Genomic DNA, 19640 nt, shown 5'->3' on the forward strand with positions numbered 1-19640 from the left:
CGTGGGCATTGTACTCATCAGAAACCTGTAATATTTTTAGGAAGGTGAAGTGATATACACAGATTGGAAACTGGAAAGAGACCCTGAAACTGGCCGATTGATGAGTAAGTTTTAATGATTGTCCCATTATTAGTAAGTTGTTCCTTTTTTTACAAAGTACTGAGTAACCCTGGCCTTGCTAATGGAAGGGAGGGCACCTGAGTTTCTGACTACATTTGTTACTCAAAGTGAAGGCTGCAGAAAAGCAACACAGTTGTCAACTGGGAGCTTGTTAGAAATACAGAATTGTGGATCCTACCCCAGGCCTGCCAAATCTGAATATGGATTTCAATAAGATTCGCCAGGTGATTTGTTTTCACACCAAAACTTGAGGAGCACAATTTAAAAATAACAGTGCTGTTTTAGTAATTCAACAACCTGGTAGCTTATCCATGTAGAAAATTTGAGTTAATGTGAAATTATAAGCTAACTTTACAATGATCTTGAAGACCTTAGGATAGTATGGGAGAAGCGATTGTAGGACCCGCTTTTGGAACTCGGACTTGCCCGTGGTCTCCCCTGCTGCCAGAGCAGGACTTTGGGCAGCTGAGCAGAAGTCTGAAGGTCACATCCAGGTGTGAGCAGGAATCAGAGTCAAGATTCAGTCTCCCCAACAAGCAAAGCTCTCTGTCAAAGCTGAGAGCCTTGGGGTTTGCCACAATTACAACTACTTACTTTAAAACTTTGGATTTCATCATGGCATAAAAATATATTTGAACCAGCTTTCGAAGCAGAGAACAATCATAAGCAAAGAAAGAGGAAGCTCCTGCAACTGCTAGAACACGGTGGAGCAGTCAGGTGGGGCAGCCAGGCTTGGTTTGCACCTGGGGATCTGGACAGCCCTGTGGGGGTTGGGGCAAGTAGACACATAAGTGAATGATGAGTTTGGAGTTCAAAGCCACAACTCTCAGGGAACAGCTTCTGGGGCTCAGGTCTCCACCTCACACTTCACTCCATTCACTTCTATCTCCTGAGTCCGGTTCCGTAGACTGGAGTGCACAGACCTGGAAAGGCTTGCTTTGTCAGCATTGCTTCCAAGTAGCCATTTTAATCTGGAAACAAAGCATTTCTACTTTTCGTACATAGTGTCCCCTGACCAGATGCCCAAATGTATGTTATTGATAAGTGTGGTGCATTGAGAGAGGATTAGATGTGACCCAAGGGAGGGTCACATGCATGCAGAACTGAGACCAATTTTCCACTTTCCATTTATTCCCAGTTTCATGATTTAAAGTTTAATTCAAAATTACATATTGCATATAATGAATTATATTCAACTGCTTTTATGCTGATGCGTGTTTCTATTTATTCGATAATTCATGAATGTGAATTGTACACATACTGCACGCCAGGCACTATGGAACATGGCAGCAGTCTCCACAACACCCGTAGGACAAAAGCTTGAGGCCATGACTTGGTTACACACAGCTAGACTCTGGTTCCTCCTGGTCTCAGAGATTTTTCTTGGGGCCTTACCTCCTCCTGCAGTTTCCTCAACTGCTTGAAGCAGCCCATGACAAATAGGTTGAGTTATTTATTTTAAATGAATTCTCTCCCATTTATAGAATAACCAATGACAAAAAACTTAAAAACCAAGAGCTCTATGTTTGAACTTCCCTAACGTTTGTTTGTTCTTTCTTTCTTACTGTCATTTATTCATCAAATCATTATTCAGAACTTACTATGTACCAGGCACTGGGGATATAAAGATGAACAAGAGAACTGTCCTCCCCCGAGGAGTTCCACAACCTATTGGAAAAGTCAACATAAACAAATGATGACTGACTCTCTTGGGCTGTTAAAAAAAGACCTCACTGAAGAGAGATGCAGTTGAGCTGGGTCCTAAAGAGTAGATTGCAATTTTCCAGATGGAGAAGATGGAGAGAGATGTTTCAGGTAGAACGAGTGACAAGTACAAAAATATGGAAGCCCAAAAGGCCAGGGGACAATTAAGAAAACAGAGACATCTCCTGGCCAAACCATAGCAATATAGAGGGCAACAGCAGCAGGAAAAGTGCCAGGAAGGACATTTGGGTCCAGATGGCAAAGAGCTTTGAGTACCTGACTAAGACTTTATCCTCGAGCCACCAGTATAATGAGAAAATCACTCTGGCAGGAGAACAGGGGCTAGATTAATTTACTGGTGAGACTTATAATGGAAGTATGATGACCAATTGCAATAGCCTAGCTAAGAGATGGGGAGGACTGAGGTACAAGCATGGTAACAGAGTGCCATGCAGCGGAGGAAATACGAGGCAGACTTAGGGATCAACAGGTCAGGACTTTGTGACCAGTGGGATGAACGTGGTCAGGAAGAAGAGGAGTTGCTTTTAATTCCTTGGCATTTAGTTCATTCAAGAAAATGGGAAATAGCTTTAACCACCTACTTAAAGCATGCTTTAAAATCATCATAATACTTTTATACTTAAAGTACTTTAAAATCATCAGTCAAGTATTTTGTAACGTGGAGAGACAAATAACACTGCTATTCCCATTGGATGACGGTTAAAGTTCAGAGAAAGTCAATGAGTCCACGCTTTGCATGCCCTCATTACATTCTGTGAACTGCTGGTGTTTTCCTTGGGAGCTCCCAGCCTGTCTTTCATAAACACCGCTGAAATTTCCTGAGTAAAGATGAGGTAACCCAACCCCTCTTGATCTGCTGGAAACCCCGTGTTCTTATCTCAAATGTACAACAAGGCAAGGAGAATTTTCTCCTCTAAGACAAAACTTCTGAAAGACAGAATACCCTGACTGAGATGTGTGTGATTAAAAAAATGTAAAATCAAAATTTCCAGATGATCTAAGTGACAGGCCAAGAAATGCAGGCTGAATGACAGTTGACATAATCATTTCATATGCTCTACTCACAAATTGGCACATGTCATGTGCCAGGCGCTCTCCTAAGCTATTTCCCTGGATTAACTCATTTAACCCTCACAGCCGCTCTATGGGGTAGCTACTGTAAGTTGCATTGTCAGGATTTGAACTCAGGCAGTCTGCTCTCTTAACTAAGTCACTATACTGAATCCTTCATTAGATAATGACTCCGGAAACAAATTTTTTGTTTACTGTCATTTTTTTATCATAATAACCTGGTCTGGGGGCTCCGGCACTTCATTTACTAACTTAAGAATACCTCCATTCATTGCTAAATGGCACTAAGGTCTTTCGAAGGACAAAAGAAAGGAAAAGTTATGATGGGCTAAGAACATCTAGCCTATTATTTTATTTTGTTTTATTATTTAATTTTCAATTATGGTTAACATACAATATTATACTAGTTTCAAGTGTACAACATAGTATTTAGACATTTGTATACCTTATGAAGTGATCTCCCTCTAACAGTATTTTAAAGTACAAGTCTTAATGGTTGCCAGTATTGCTATCACTGGTAACCATTATATTTCACAGAGGGCTTCCAGATTTCTGGACAGCCCTGATCAGCGAGTGATGTGGTGTCAGGGAAACCTTGCTAACCCTGAGGGTAAAACCAGGCTCTGAGAAACAGGAACAGCAGCAAGAAGAAAGCTACTGGTTGCCATGGGTTTCCTGCCTTATCAGGAATCTTCCAGATCACTTCAAGATGAACGTGCTCTCTTCAAGATGGGACTTTGGTTGGAGGGGAAACATTTTTTTAAATGAGAAGCGTGCCATTAAAATTTTTTTTATTTGTTTTTACTTCGTAAACATTTTTCAAATAATTTTTAAATTGTGGTAAAATATACATAAACATGAAATTTACCATTTTAACCATTTTTAAGTGTACTGCTCAGAAACATTAAATTCACATTTTTGTGCAACCAATCTCCAGAACTCTTTTCATCTCGCAAAACTGAAACTCTCTACCCATTAAAAAGCAGCTCTCTGCTCCTCTCTCCCCGCTCGGCCCCTGGCAACCACCATCCTACTTTCTGCCTCTATGACTGTGACACATATAAGTGAGTAGGTACTTCATATAAGTGGAATCAAACATTATTTGTCTTTTTGTGACTGGCTTATTTCCCTCAGCATAATATCCTCAAGGTTCATCGATGTTGTAGTATATATTAGAATTTCCTTCCTTTTGAAGATGAATAATATATTCCATTGTATGCGTACACCACATTTTGTTTATCTCGTCATCCATCGATGGACGCTTGGGTTGCTTCCAAGTTTTGGTTATTGCAAATAAGGCTGCTATGAACATGGGTGGACAAATATCTCTTTGAAACTCTACTTTATGAGCTTCTGGCAAGATATAATTCGCTCTTTTTTAAGCTTAGTGTCCCACTGGTGTTCTGAGAAAAACAGAAATCCAGCCTTCACATAGCATTAATATGATGAGATTCAGAACAAGTTCATGGATTCAGTATAAAGTAGACAAACATTGTGGTTTGGTCTAGCCAGGCACGTAGCTTTACGGCCATGCCTGGGGTGGTTATGGGCAGCAAGGGGTGCGGAGCGTCCAGCTCTGCAGACGGGCCTGGGGGAGCAGAAACCCAAGCAATGGCTGGTAAACGAGCCAGGGAGGCAGAAGGCCCCCAGGGCCTGGGCAGAGACTAAAGGAAGTCTTGATCTTCAAGTTCAAACCTGCTCCTCCTGACTTCCCAGTTGCCATAAATGGAAATTCCGTGAGCCAGCTGCTTGTACCAGAAACCTGGCTCTCATTTTCAGCACTTCCTCTCTCTCACCCCTCCCTCCTATGCGAGCCATCTCCAGGCCCTGTCAATTCTAGTCACAAATATTTCTTTATTACCCACTCTTCTCCACTGCACTTTCATCCAAGCCACCATGCCTCGCACCAGAGCTACAACAGCCTCCTGTGGTGTTCTCTCTTAGCGTTTACCTGCTGCTGCTAATGCATTCTCCCCACGGCAGCCAGAGAATCTTTTGGAAATATCAGTCAGATCATCTTCTAGGCCTAAAGCACTCGTGAAGACATATTACACTTAGAATATAATCTAAAGCTCTTCCCTACAAGGCTCTGCATGGTCTCATCGCTCCTGGTCCCCGTTTGTTTCACACGTCTCACACCGGGATTACCAGACTGGATCTTATTGCCTTCTTCAAATTGATAAAAACACTAAACACTCCTCAGGACTCCGTCTGTCTGGAATGTCCCTCCACACCAAAATCTTCCCGGGTCAAACTGCTACTCAGGCCTAAATGACTCATCTCCAGAGAAAGCTTTGCTGAGCAGCATTCAGTCCAAATTATGAATGCCCCTTGTTACTCTTTCTTGTAATATTTTTTTTTTCCTTCGTAACACTTTTCACATTTTCTGTTCTATACTTTGGGATTTGTCTATTGAGGCCGTATCTGTCTTTCCCACGAGACTGTGAGCTCCAAGAGGGCAGGATCATGATTGTTGATTAACCATTGCGTGCCCAGCCATCTACAGTGCCTGGTACATATAGGCAATTCACAAATACTTATTGACTAATGAATGAATGAATAAATGAATAAGAACATGAACTGTTCCTCTGAACTTGCAAAGTGGCCCTGGTGAGAAATTCCCTGGACTGTCCAGAAAAAGAGGAGGAGCTACTCCTTGACAGATTCTGGTTCTTGACTCTTGGACCTCATTAATCAGGACCTGTCTGTCCATCGGAGGGCACGCCACTCTTCACTGTAGAAATGTATTCTGTGTTATTAAAGACAAAATGGCCTTTTCCACTCCAACAGCAAAGAAGCCAGTGAACCTCTGCACCGTCCACGATGGTGCCGTCCACACTGTTCAGAGGTCACCTTTTTACAAGGACATTATCCTCACCATTGGGGGGTGGAACATGGCCATCTGGAAAGAAGGTGTCATGGTAAGTTGCTTACAAAATGGAGGAATGGGTGTGTGGTCCTTTGTTATTGAGAAACACAATAGGAACAACAAGCTGTTCCTATATAACAGTGCCTGTGGGAAACTTTTAGAGAAATTGAAACAGATGGCATGGGCTCCAGCTTGTCAACAGAACCTCTGTAAGCCCTTTGAAAATCCAGCCATTTGCTTTCCTTTCCTGAGGGAAGGAAACAACATTTACAAGTCTCTTGTTCTCTGAAAGCTAATAGGCTTTTCTTTGAAATATGTATTGTGGTCAGTTGACTGGATTTGCATTTTTCCTCCCCATAAAAATACAAGCTGGGGATGCTGACGATGGGATGCGGATTACTGCGTGAAGTCCAAGGAGAAGCATTCTTTGCTTCTACACCAGGAATATGCCAGCAGGTTCAGAAAGTGGGAGTAAGAAAGCCAAAGAGTCCATCACCAGGCAGACCAGGCATATGCCTGGGTCAAAGCAAGCCGGTGCCAAGAAAATCTGGTGGTCAGGATTAGGAGAGGGCCTGCATCCAGGCTGATAGAAGCCAAACTGCCAAAAACTAGAAAGACTGAGAAAATCCAATGAAGCCAGGGTGTGGGGAAATCAGTATGATACGTCCCTTTTGTGAGCAATTCAAGATTTTCAAAATCTGAAATATATAGGTATATATATTTCATAGCCATACTATATACATTCTTTGAATAAATAATATATGTAATATATATTTATTTATACGTATAAAATGTATATAAATATTATATATTTTTTCTCTGACCTAACACTTTCACTTCCGGAACTCTTAACACAAATCTCCAAAAAAAAAAGTTTCTGTGAATATACATATGTACACGTTTTTCATTGAAAAAATTGGAAACCATGTAAGTGCCTATCCACAATTAGACTTCTACTTTATACGAACGTACTTCTGTATGTTCTTTTTTTTTTTTTTTTGTACAATGAACAAGTATTAGTTTTGTAATTCAAGAAAAAGAAAATTTAGGTAAGATTGTCCAAAGACCGTGCAGAGGTCAGGAACCTGTTTATCCACAGAAACTGAAGGATGTAGGCAAGGTGGGCAAGAGCAGGTTTGGAGTGTCACCTCTAAGGAGTCCGAGAATCTGACACACTCTTTGTTCCCTACGGAAATGTTCTTGTGCATGTATTGGAGGGTAGGAGACAGTTCCGCAGTTTAGTTTAGTCCCTGCAGATATAAATAGATAATGAGCACACCTGGTTGCCAGGTGGAGCATGACAGTGGGAAGAAAGCACATTCTGATCTTCTATCTCTATTGCAACCTCCCAAAGAAGGCAAATTACCCCGTGGTAGAGAAAAAAACAAGATGATGTTCTCTGATGCTTTGCTGGTCTAAAATCTCTTCCAAATAACATTTATAAGCCATTGGATGCAGCTCACAGCTGGAATTGACTTTTTATTTGCTTTTCCTGACTACCAGAGCTGTTTCTATGGGAAGCAGACACCTAAAAGCAAAATAAACATATAAGCAAAATTTCTTATAATCTTTACTGATCTAATGTACACTGATCTCCATAGAAATAGCAATGGGATATTAGTAGCAGTTGGGCTATTAGAACCATCAACAGCTCAATTGGAAGGTTTGGTCTTTTCCAAAAGAGCAATTAAATAAGGGGGGGAAAGGTGTTATAAAAACATACAGAAGAGAAAAGAGCAGGCATTGTATAAAAATCCTACAAGAATGGCATAGTTTTGCTATTATATGATCTTAGCTATCTGAGTTGTACTTAAAATCATTGTGAATGTCCCTTCAATAATAACAAAAGCTTTTAATTTGTTTGTGTGTATGTGTGCGTTTTTTAATCGTTTGAAGACTGGACCCCTCGTGCAGTCATCTTGTGCACCAAAAAGGTACACCTCAGGGCACTGGTCCCTGACAAGGCCCAGCGTCTTCTATATTGGCCGAGAAGATGGATACATCGATATCTGGGACCTTCTGGAGAAAACCCACGAGCCAACCCAGTCACAAAACATCTGTATAACTATGATCACCTCCATCAAACCCTGGGCCTTTTCCAGTATGTTAATTCTGATCAAATGTGTGGAGTCATTTTGCCCTTTTTGTGTAACTCAGGAAAATTTTGACGTTCTTCTGGAAAGCCTCCAATGTTGTTTCTCAGGTTTTTTGTTTTTTCTCATTCCTTTCCCTTTCTTCCTTTCTTTCTCTTCTCCTTCTCCATTTCCTTCCCATTCTTCCCGTCCTCTCTTGCAACCATCTCTTGGATACAACCTGAGCTTCTCTCACAGTTTTCTTCATCAACAATTATTTCTGAAACATATTTAGGATGCCAAGCAGAGGCTGGTTTTGAACCATACAGTGAAAAGCATCCTTCTGACCTTCGCCTAATACTTGATTTCCTTTGTCTCAATATTTCCATTTCAACCAAGTACTACTTTCTATGTAAACCCAATATATTTGCCTCTTTTAAGAGAAGTTTCCCTTTGTTTCCAAAGGTGTGCAGGCATAACATTTTCTTCCTAGGCTTTTCTCTCTCAGAAACATTACACTTAAGAAATTCAGATTACAGAATCTCTACAGTGTCACAGTCTGGCTACTGCTTCCCTGTATGTGTCACCAAAGTGTGTTTTCCTATCTTTGCTACAAAACACTGCTTTTGTATACCTACAGGGATTACAAGTCTAGGATACAGCAATTTAAACCAGACCTTCTGAAAATGAGAAGAAGAAAAAACACATGATGAGATAGAAAATGAAAATTCTCCAACACATTTGTGTTTTATATTCATTTTAAATGCTCAAAGGAAACAATTTTTTTAAATAAGAAAACTGGTTCTGGCTGTGTCTTTGAAATTCACCTGTATTATGGCATCCTTTACCCTTTACTATGTCTTTGGGGGAAATTGGCTTCATGATTTTCCTTTGAAAATCTTTCCACGTGTTGTCCCTGCTTTGTTCTCAAGTCTGCCCAGGGGACCCCACTCCAGAGAGTCAACCTCAGCCAGGAGCCACACTCCTTATACAGACACCAAGAAAACAAGATTGGAAGTAGGCAGGGTGGCTGTCAAATACTGAGGATCTCAGTTCTCATTTCATCAACTGGAAAAAAAATGACTTTTACATGTTTGTATGATCCCCGGTCATGAATGTCTAAGGAAGATGCTAAATCATTGTAAGCACAGCAGCCCTTTTGGGAGACCACAAGACCAAACCACATTTCGTGTTTAACCTCTAAGATGGCTTTCTGATTGCTGAATTGTTTTAACCCCCATTTTCTTTAAATCTTTCAGCGAAGCAGCAGTTTATAGCCGTGGCTGATTATTATGGAACACTGCATATACTAGAAATCCCTTGGACATTAAGTCACCCTTCTGCCAATGAGGTCAGTAACTTTTGGCTTTGAGGATTTGTGTAACCATTTTGCTGAGGCATGTTTTAAAAGTGTGTTCAAAAATGATAGCATTTTTGCTCTATAAGAGAACAAAAGACTCAGTACAGTCAAAACTAAGGACATGTATTTCTGTTTTATGAATTAAATCGTCTGAAGCAAGAGAAAAAACAAACATGCAATAAGAGGGAGGCCAAGTAAATAAAACCCAGATTCAGAGAAGAATTGATTTGGGGATTCATAATCGTAAGATGTTATTTCCAGGTTCTAACCAAAGTGGGACCCTCATTTCAGCAATGCCCTTCTCGGAGGGCACAGTTGATGTTCTTATGCATCTTTCCATTACCAGTCATCACCCATCCTCCCCCAACTTGATGTATGAAAACCAGCATGTCTGAAAGTGGCAATATTCTGCCCCACCATACCCACCACCCACGGGTTTCAAGCAATGGTAATACGGTTATAAAAAGATCAATCTATAGAAATACATAAATATGTATACACCCAACATTAAATGTATTGATTGTAATCTGTTGCAAGTCCCAACAATATCAGCCTAGTTACTGTCAGACAAAAAGCTTTCCCTCACCTGGTCACCTTGCCCAAGTTCTCTGCCTACTTTCCGGCTTCTACTCTTCTGCCTACATGCTAAGCCCTCCAGGGGACCAGGAACTCAACTCTGCTCACAGTCCATTTAGGGTCTATATTGATATCATCTGGGTTTTTCAAGTTTTGTTGATGGTATGAATCTTCCCTCAGTGTTAGAAGTGAGAAGGAAGGAAAGGGAAATAAGCAATCTCTGAATATTCCTTCTACAAAATTTGCAGCTTTCTCCTTCCACCTTCACTCCCTTCCTGGAATCCTCCTATTTGCAGGGCCCTAAAACTGAGTACAGTAGTCCCCATATCGAGCTGATTTCTCTGGTAGTGGGCCTGTGGGCAGTATCCCAAAGTAGTAAAGTATCTGATGAGTTATAAAAGCAGGAATTCTTCCAGAGCCCTCTAAAGACCACTGGGGCTTCCATACGGGCTCCTGTCTCATGGGCCTGTGTTTCTAACAGGCATCAAGTGTGAGCCACTACTTTGAAAGAGAAGTCAAGCACTTGGAATATGTAGAACAGCGCAAAAAAATCCGTGAACAAGACAAGAAAGAAATGGAGCTGGAAACTGAGAAGATAAAATCCGTAAGTTAAATCTCACAACCGAAAGTTGCTTTTCTCTAACGCCACGGGAAATATGTGTGTTTGGCTTAGTCCACAATTTCAATAGGAAAATTATGCTTTTTCACATTTTTCTCTTATTGTTGTAACAGTCAAGAGGGCATTTCTCTGATTTCCAAGCTTACCATGAGTGAGACCTACCATTTGAACACCTAGCAAGATTCTATCTAATTTAAGTTTCTGAAATGTTTTATAATTTCAAAGTCATTTAGATACAATTGTATCTATATACCATTTATAGATACAATGATTCAAAACCTGAATGCTTTTATTATATAGAATTTTAACACCTGGTGAATAATGCATTAAAACAGGTAATGCAGAAAGAATAGAATATGGAATAAAGACATGTCAGTTCAAATCCCAAGTCCACCACTTACTAGCGATGAGATCTTGAGCAATGCTCACATCTTTGCTGAGCTTCAGTTCCATTGTCTTTAAAATGGGAATACTAATAACTACCTCTTAGCATTACTGTAAGGCTTTCAGTTAAGTAACCTAACAAATAGTAAACTTTCATTAATTGGGAGCTAATATATGGACAGGCACAGAGACAGAGGCAGAGACAGACATGAAGTTTGCTATGATATACTATGGTTGAGATGTGAAATTTGAGATAGAGAAGAATTTGCTACAGGACGCACTCATTAAATTTGACTGAAAAGAAACCTAGAACTCTGAATCCCCCCATTCTCCTGTTTTTCAACCTCTCTGTTTGTTATGAATTCTGTCACTCTATTGGTCTTCCCTTGTCCACAGTTATGATGTCTTTAAATATTCTGTGAACTCAGTTCTCTCTGTTACTTGAGATCATCTTAGTCCATATTTCTACTTCACTCTTGCTCATTCCCTTTTTTGCCCTGTGTTGCCAGTATTTTCATCATTGATCCCGTCTGTAGTTTCTGTATATGTAAATATGTAGCATCCTCCAATGTAATTATTCATGTGAGATCTGAGGTCTCAATTAAAAGCACAAGCAGGTGGGTGGAGGAGATCCAAGATGGCAGAGTAGATAAACACTGTGCCTGCTTCCTTTCATGAACAAATTAAAATTACAACTAAATTATAGAACAAGCGACCTGAAAAGCCATCTGAAGTTGGCCTGAACAGAAGTCGAGACTGGTAGAAGGGGTGGACACAGAACTGGCTAATCCCAAACCTCCATGTGGCGGTTGAGAACCAGGAGGGATATCTCGGCTGCAGAGGTTCCCCCTAAAGGAATGAGGAACCACAGCTCCACACTGGCCTCCCCAGCACAGAGTACTGGTGCCAGGAAGATGAGCCCCCACAACATCTGGCTGTGAAACACAGTGGGTATTCCAACAATCAGAGTGGGATGGAAGGTTGTGAGAAACCCAGAGATCCTCTTAAGGGGCCTGTGCACAGATTCTCTCACTCCCACACACTCACCTTGGGCTTCAACTGAGGGACAGTAACTTGGGGGTGTCAGAGACATGGGGAGCAGACTTGTGTTGTCCAGGTTGAGGGCTGGAGGACAGTTGCCATTTCCCTGTGAGGAGGTCCTCCTCCCCTGCAGCCAGCAGGTGGGAGCCATCTTTACTGTGTTGAGCCCGCCCCCACACAGCCAAATCTGAATCTGATTGGTCTGGAAGCCAGGCCTTGACTCAATGGGACCTCACCCGACCCAACACCCCTAATGCTGGAGGCCCTTTCTCCAAGGGTAGCCAGCCCCGCCCACATTGCACTCTTTCTTGGAAAGCTATCAGAGTCTGGTAAACCCCAGGTGGGCAGCGATTGATCTCAGTGTGCTCTGAGACTTTTGCTGAGTAGCTTCAAGCTTAGCGCTGGCACCGAACCAGAATTTATATTAACCTGGTGACTATAACTCTTCCAACTCCAGTGACTCTCTGAGACCTTGCCTCACCAAACTTGCATGCCGCATGAGGCTTTATCAGTGGCTGAACCTTAAGGGAGCAGGCAGGTGGCAGCAGGCCTCCACGGCGTCCTAACATTTTGTGGCACTCCCCTAGGCCTGGTACTGGTGGCAGTCTTTGGTCCACAGCATGGCCTCTCCCATGCACCTCCAGGGTTAGCAGAAGCAGCAAACGACCACAAATCACTTTGTAGCTTTTACCAGGTGGTCCCTGACTGGTCACAGGCAGTGGATGACCTGGGCCTGCACCAGAGCCCCTCGCAAGAAACCCCAGAACTAATATACTTGGAGGTTGGAGGTTGGCTTCAGACCACAGCAGAGCACCACACAAGTGGCTCATAAAGGGTGGTCTGAACAGGCACCAGAGCCCACTGGGGCAAAACCCACTCAGTGGGGTAAGTCCCCACCTCCCCCAACCCCCCGTCCCCCTGACAGCATCCTGTAAGCTGTGGACATGGCAAAAACCCACAACCAATTAGTTTGAGGGTCAATCCCACCAACTGACATGCCAATAGCAACCATGGCTCAACTATAATAGGAGGGCACACACAACCCACGCAAGGAACACTGTTACAGCACCCAGTGCAGGTGACCAGGGAGACTGTGCCACTGGGCCCCACAGGGCACCTACTACATAAGGCCACTGGACCAAGACTTGGAGACATAGAAGACCTACCTAATACATAGAAACAAACACAGAGAGGCAGCCAAAATGAGGAAACAAAGAAATGTGCCCCCAAATGAAAGAACAGGAGAAAACTCCAGAAAAAGAATTCAAAAAAGTGGAGGCAAGCAACCTCCCAGATACAGAGTTCAAAACAATGGTGATAGGATAGTCAAAGAACTTAGTGAGAATCTCAACAGAGAGATAGCAAGCATAAAAAAGGACATAGAAACTATAACAAAGAACCACTCAGAAGTGAAGAATACAATAACTGAAATGAAGAATGCACTTGAAACAATCACCAGCAGACTAGATAAAGCTGAGGACTGAATCAGCCATTTGGAAGACAAGGTAGTAGAAAACACCAAATTGGAACAGCAAAAAGAAAAAAGAATCCAAAGAGTGAGGATAATTTAAGAGACCTCTGGGACAACATCATGCATAACAACATTCACATCATAGTGGTACCAGAAAGAGAAGAGAGAAAGCAAGGGATTGAGAACCTATTTGAAGAAATAATGACTGAAAACTTTCCTGACCTGGAGAAGGAAACAGACATACAAGTCAAGGAAGTGCAGATTCCCAAACAAGATGAACCCAAACAGGCCCACACCAAGACACATTATAATTAGAATGGTAAAGGTTAAAGGCAAAGGGAGAATCTTAAAAGCAGCAAGAGAAAGGCAACTAGTAACTTATAAGGGAGCTCCCATAAGATTGTCAACTGATTTTTGAACAGAAACTTTGCAGGCCAGAGGGATTGGCACAAACTATTCGACATAATGAAAAGCAAGGACCTATAACCAAGGGTACTCTACCCAGCAAGGCTATCATTTAGAGTTGAAGGACAGATAAAGAGCTTCCCAGACAAGAAAAAGCTAAAGAAGCTCGGTACTTCTTTAAGGTCAAAATTATGAATAATAAAATGTCAATAGCTACATATCTATCAACAATTACTTTCAATGAAAATGGATTAAATGCTCCACTTAAAAGACATAGCAGAGCTGAATGGATAAGAAAACAAAACCCTTACATATGCTGCCTATAAGAGAATCACTTCAGATTGAAAGGCACACATTGATGGAAAGTAAAGGGATAGAAAAAGATATTTCATTAAAATGGAAATTAACAACAACAAAAAAGCTTGGGTAGCAATACTTATACCAGACAAAATAAACTTTAAAACAAAGGCTATAACAAGAGACAAAGAAGGACCTATAATCCCACTTCAGTGTATTTATCTGAAGAAACCCAAATGCTACTTCAAGGAGATATGTAATCCATATGTTCTTTGCAGCATTGTTTACAATGGCCAAGATATGGAGGCAGCCTGTGTGTCTATTGATGGATGAATGGATAAAGAGGAGGTGGTACATACATACAATGGAATATTGCTCAGCCAAGGAAGGAAATGGGTTCTTGCCATCTGCAATGGCATGGATGGACCTGGGGGTATTGTGCTAAGTGGAGTGTCAGACAGAGAAGTACAGATGCAATGTGTTTCACTTATATGTGGATTCTAAAGAACAAAATGAACAAAACAGAAACAAACTCATAGATACAGAGATCATATTGATGGTTGCCAAATGGGAGGGGGCTTGCAGGTAAGTGAAAAAGGGGAAGGGATTAAGAAGTACAAATAGTTGTTACACAGTAATCATGGGAATGTAGGATATAGCATAAGGAACAGAGTCAATAATATTGTAATAAATATGTATGAGTCATATTAGTACTAAATTTGTTGGGGTGATAGATGGGAGGGGTTGCGGCACAGTAAAAAGGTGAAGGGATTAAGAAGTACAAATTGGTAGTTACAAAATAGTCATGGGGATGTAAAGTAAAGAACAGGGAATATAGTCAGTGATATGGTAATAACTATGTATAGTGCCAGGTGGGTACTAGACTAGTCAGGGGGATCACTTCTGAAAATATATGTGTCAAAACACTATGGTGTACACTTCAAATTAATATAAAGTAATATTGAATGTGAACTGTAATTGAAAAACTAAAAAAGGGAGGGAAAGGTGAAGGGGAATAAAAGGTCCAAATTTCCAGGTATAAAACAAGTCATGGGGATGTAATGTACAGCATAGGGAATATAGTCAGTAATATTATGATCGTGTGGTACGGTGTCAGATGGTTGCTGGACTTATGGTGATCACTTCTTTAGGTATATAAATGTTGAATAACCTGAAATGAATATAATATTGTATGTTAGCTGTATTTTAATAAAAATATTTAAAAAAATAAAATAAAAGCACATGCAGATGGAAATATTTTAAAGTACTGCAGTGGCAAATAGATTAACATGATCACTTATTGATACATAAGAATTAGTGTAATAAAAGCAGAGGGCGTCATTTCAAAAACTGTTTAGTGGTGACAAGGCATAAAACAATATTGATTAACTTTTCACTGTTTTCCCCAGCTACAAAAAAAAAAAAAAAATGATCTTGTTTTTTTGCACATTCACAAACACTGGTTGAAATTCTGTTGTGGGAGATAATCTGCTGCCCGTTTCTTATGCCAGCAATTATCCACGATTATTATGACTTTTTAAGTACCATAATGAAAGCTCCTAATTATCCACATCAGTGGAAGCAAGCACAATGTGGATAATACAAAATAATTTGCATGTAAAATACTTTTAAAACACCTGAATATTATAATAATCGTATCTTGAAATTGTATCATGCTTTTGAGTTTGCAAAACATTTTCAACTCCTTGAAACTTCATTTTCAGTTGTCATAGTACCCTATTTTAAGTAGTGCTACCACTTCTCAAATTGTTTGTGACACTAGAGTGTGGGTAAATGAATAGCTTTTAAAGGGCTCCTCTGTTACATTTAGAACATGAGAAGAGTGACCAAGGAAAGAAAAACTAATGTTAGTCAGAAATATCTCCTTATTAGCAACTGCTAAGAAAAGGGAAAATGGGAACAACCTCAGAGGACTGCAGTGGGGATTAGAGTTAAAATATTTACAGCACTTAGCCAGTGACTGGCACACAGAAAGTGCTAGTAAGTGTTCACTGTGAGTATTATTACAGAGAGCTGGGGAGGATCACACATTTGTCGAGCACGGCTGGTTCTTATGAGGCCCCCACACCCCACACCCCCCATTGCCAGGGATTAGGCTGTACTCCAACCCATAGATCTAAGGGAAATCATACTCCCCTCTCTTTGTAAACATTGAGTCCGAATACAGCTCACTTCCTGAAAAATAATAGTAATTACAGCTCTCACAGCACATGTAGTGGGAATTTTCCTAACTGGAATTTTAGCTGGAGACCGAAAGCTGGGATAAGTAGCAGTTTCCATGTGATCCATAAATTATGCCGTCTATATGGGATTTAGAAGAGAATTCTGCAACATCTAGTAAATTACCTGTACTTCAGACTGCACAAAGGAAGCAAGATATATGGGAAAGAAGATTAGAAGAGGGTTGTTTTTCTTTTCCCTTTTTTTTTGAGAGATGTGTCAGAAGGCTACGTATTTCCCACTTCCCACTTCTGCAACACCAGACTCCATTAGAGATAGGTGGCTGGTCAGGATGGACAATTGGCCTCTGATATGTGTTAGGAGGCTTGCTGAGCCACAGAAATCCAAAGGCCCGGAGTTACCATGACCAGAACAGAATGTCCAGGGAGAGCTTTGGGAACCCAGGGACTAGGGCCTGACTCTTGAGGCTGGAAAGTCTGCAGGCAAGAGCTTGATTTAAACTGCTCTAACAGAAGGGTAGAGAGAGGGCCTGTTGGCAGTGAACTTCTACTGATGGCAGAGTGAGGGTGGTGAGTTTTCCTGGGGCCAGGTGAACCCTTGGAAAGTAGCTAGGCTCAAATCAGATGCCCAAAAGGACTTTCCAACTGGGATGAGGCAAACTCTACAGAAAGAGGCTGAAGGTGCACAGTGGGGGCTTTGTAGTGGGGAGGTCCCAAGGGGCAGTCTTCACTTTGATATTAGCCTGGGCAGGATATTCAAATACCTGAAAATGACACTATTCCTAATACCTAAAGTGATGGGAAATGCTACAGAATCTGTCACGTATGGTTGCAAAGGACCATGGTTAGAAAAATAACATTTTTCTATTCTCACCCTACCTGTCAAGCCCTGCTCTTTTGTGACTTGGTTACTGTAGCTAACATGTTTTAAACGCTCACTGGGTGTTCGGCACTATTCTGAGGACTTGCCATGTTAAATAATTAATTAAATTCTCACAGTACTATGAAGTAGGTACAACAATTATTAGACACAAGGAATCTGAGAAAGCAGCTATATTAAGAAAAGAGAGAGAAAATCAAACATATGGAAAGAATTCAGCAAACAAAGGGGAAGGGAATAGCAATAATTGTGAATGTTCAAAGGAGGAAAACTGCTCTTAAAAGTTATTCTCTAAAGAATTAGAATAAAAGCTTAGAGTGTTGGTTCCCCTTGATGAAATCCACAAAGACAGGCGTTTGTGACAAACGAGCAGAAGGCACAGGAAAACAATAGGATGGGAAGATGACAGAGGAGAAACAAAGGCAACTCAAGGATGACACACACCAAGATGGAGTGTTCGTAAAAGAAATCTTAAAAATCGTGACTGCCCTAGCCACTATTACAATGAATTAAAATGCCACAATAATGAAACCATAGCAGTGCTAATACAAACACTGACAGATCAAAGAACAGAACCAATTATTCAGCAAGTGGTGTTGGGTCAATTAGCTGAAGAAACGTTCCTTATTGTTATTCTTTCCTCTCTCAATGTGCTCCCTGCTGCCCCCGAGAGCCCACATCCAACCCATCAGCAAATTCAGTCTGCCCAGCCCCAGGAGTTACCTTGAATCTGCACATACTTCTCAGCTCTCGCTCTGCCCCTCCCCTTCGGAGCCAGCAGTTCCTCCCCCTAACTTCGTAAGAGTTGCCCTCCCACCCTCTGCCCTCCTGCAAACCCCTTCCATTGAGCAGCAGCCAGGCAGACTATTCAAAAATTGCTCCTTCTCATCCTTTGGTAGTTCTAGTTGTCCGTGTTTTATAGGACGACTTGCTTTTTCTCTCCCTAGAAAACGTATCAGAAGTCAAAAGAGCAACTGGAGGCTGAGTTGCAAATGGACTACGAGAGTTATTTAGAACTGGAAAAGACCATCCTCCTAAATCTGGGCCTAATCAAAATGACAGACAAGATGTCATTCACGGATGTGGAATAGAAAACCTTCCTGTAGGGGTGTTTTGGAGGCTTTGTGGGATTTCTTTTCTTTTTTGTAAGGTAAAGTAGCAAACCAAACAGTAAATAAGTTTATTTATAAATATTAGGCTTTTATTTCACTGCTATTAAAATTTTTGAATTATAACAATAAGATCTGTTTTCATTTTCAGACTAAATATGTACTGACCTTTGTACCGAACATGAAAGTTATTGGTGATGAAAATTTCGTTTTCCTGTAGAAATACGAAGCTTCAGACGCCCCCTCAACTCCCGTTTCTGACATCCATTCAGAGCCCCTAACACCAGTCGGAAGTGGGAATCAAACTTTGCTCCTAATGATCAGGTCGCTTTGGGTCACCTCTCCAAAAAGTGCTCCCCTTGGGGCTACTACATAGATTGTAGGGCCATATGCTAAACAAAATATTAGCAAATCGAATCCAGAAATATATGTACAAAGAAAGAGTAACACATGATGATCACATTGGGTTTATCCAGGGAGTAACTTAATAGTAGAAAATAAATCAATGATTGATTAAAGGAGAGAAATTATGATACCAAAATAGAGGCAGAAAAACTTTTGATAAAATTCCACATCCATTCATGATAAAACAACAATAAATTATTTGCAAGTACGAAAAAAAAGGGGGTGGGGGAACTTCCTTAACCTGATGCAGGGTATCTAAAACAACCCTACAATAAATATCACGCTTCATGGTAAAAAGATAAAAGCTGGCCTCGGCTGTGTGGAACGAGACCCAGTGCCCCTCGTCATGTCTTCCAGCCAGTGTTGTACTGGGGGTTAACCAGTGTGGGAGTGAGAAGGAAACAGCGTGTGAAACTGAGTTATGAAAGAGCCTGGTGTATCTCAATGAGAGATTCAATGTCACCAAAGTGGCTGATATGGGACGCGGGACTGGGGGGGAGACTAGCAGGAGATGAGGCTGGAAAAGTAGCTTGGAGCCAGATTGTGAAGGTTCCTGTAAACCAAGCTAAAGAAGCTGGATTATAGTTTGCAGATAATAGGGAATTAATAGAAAGACTAAGCAGGAAGGTGACACAATCAGCTTTATATTCAGGAAGATAAGGAATGGATTAGAATGGGGAGAACGTCATGGCAGGAAATCCTATTAGGAGACAGTAAGAATAATTCAAGGTAAAAGATTAGGATGCCCTGTCCTGAAGCTTAATGGGAAAATAGAAATGAAAGGCTGATTGGATAAGGAAGGAAAGACGAAGGATGATGCTAAGGTTTGTAAGTGAAGTTGCTAGAGGCAATCAACTCAAACTTTTATTCACTACAAAAGTCAGATAGATAGTAGCACTTAACTACCTGTGTCCACAGCCTTTGGACAGATAACTTTTCACTGTGAAACAGATTCCACTTCTATCAGTCAGGTTGTGAGTATTTACCTTGCAACATTTTTATAAGGGGTGAATGAGCGCCTGGACATGAGATGGC

At 41.1% G+C, this 19640-nt stretch overlaps 1 protein-coding gene across 3 annotated transcripts in view; it reads left to right on the plus strand.

Moving 5' to 3' along the window:
• DNAI3 (dynein axonemal intermediate chain 3) overlaps positions 1-18326 on the plus strand; it is a 68188-nt gene extending 49862 nt beyond the window's left edge. For 2 of the 3 annotated variants that reach the window (XM_019710209.3, XM_074335072.2), the window contains exons 18-23: positions 41-104; positions 5707-5837; positions 7682-7886; positions 9117-9208; positions 10275-10397; positions 18039-18326. In XM_019710209.3, the coding sequence (XP_019565768.3) occupies positions 41-104; positions 5707-5837; positions 7682-7886; positions 9117-9208; positions 10275-10397; positions 18039-18182 (759 nt within the window). In that variant the 3' untranslated portion in view covers positions 18183-18326. The remainder of the gene's footprint in view (positions 1-40; positions 105-5706; positions 5838-7681; positions 7887-9116; positions 9209-10274; positions 10398-18038) is intronic. The other variant, XM_019710212.3, reaches the window with a different exon arrangement.
• Positions 18327-19640: the final 1314 nt, after the last annotated feature.

This window comes from Rhinolophus sinicus, chromosome 14, assembly GCF_057876585.1.
Source record: "Rhinolophus sinicus isolate RSI-liver-muscle chromosome 14, RSI-T2T, whole genome shotgun sequence".
NCBI lineage: Eukaryota > Metazoa > Chordata > Mammalia > Chiroptera > Rhinolophidae > Rhinolophus > Rhinolophus sinicus.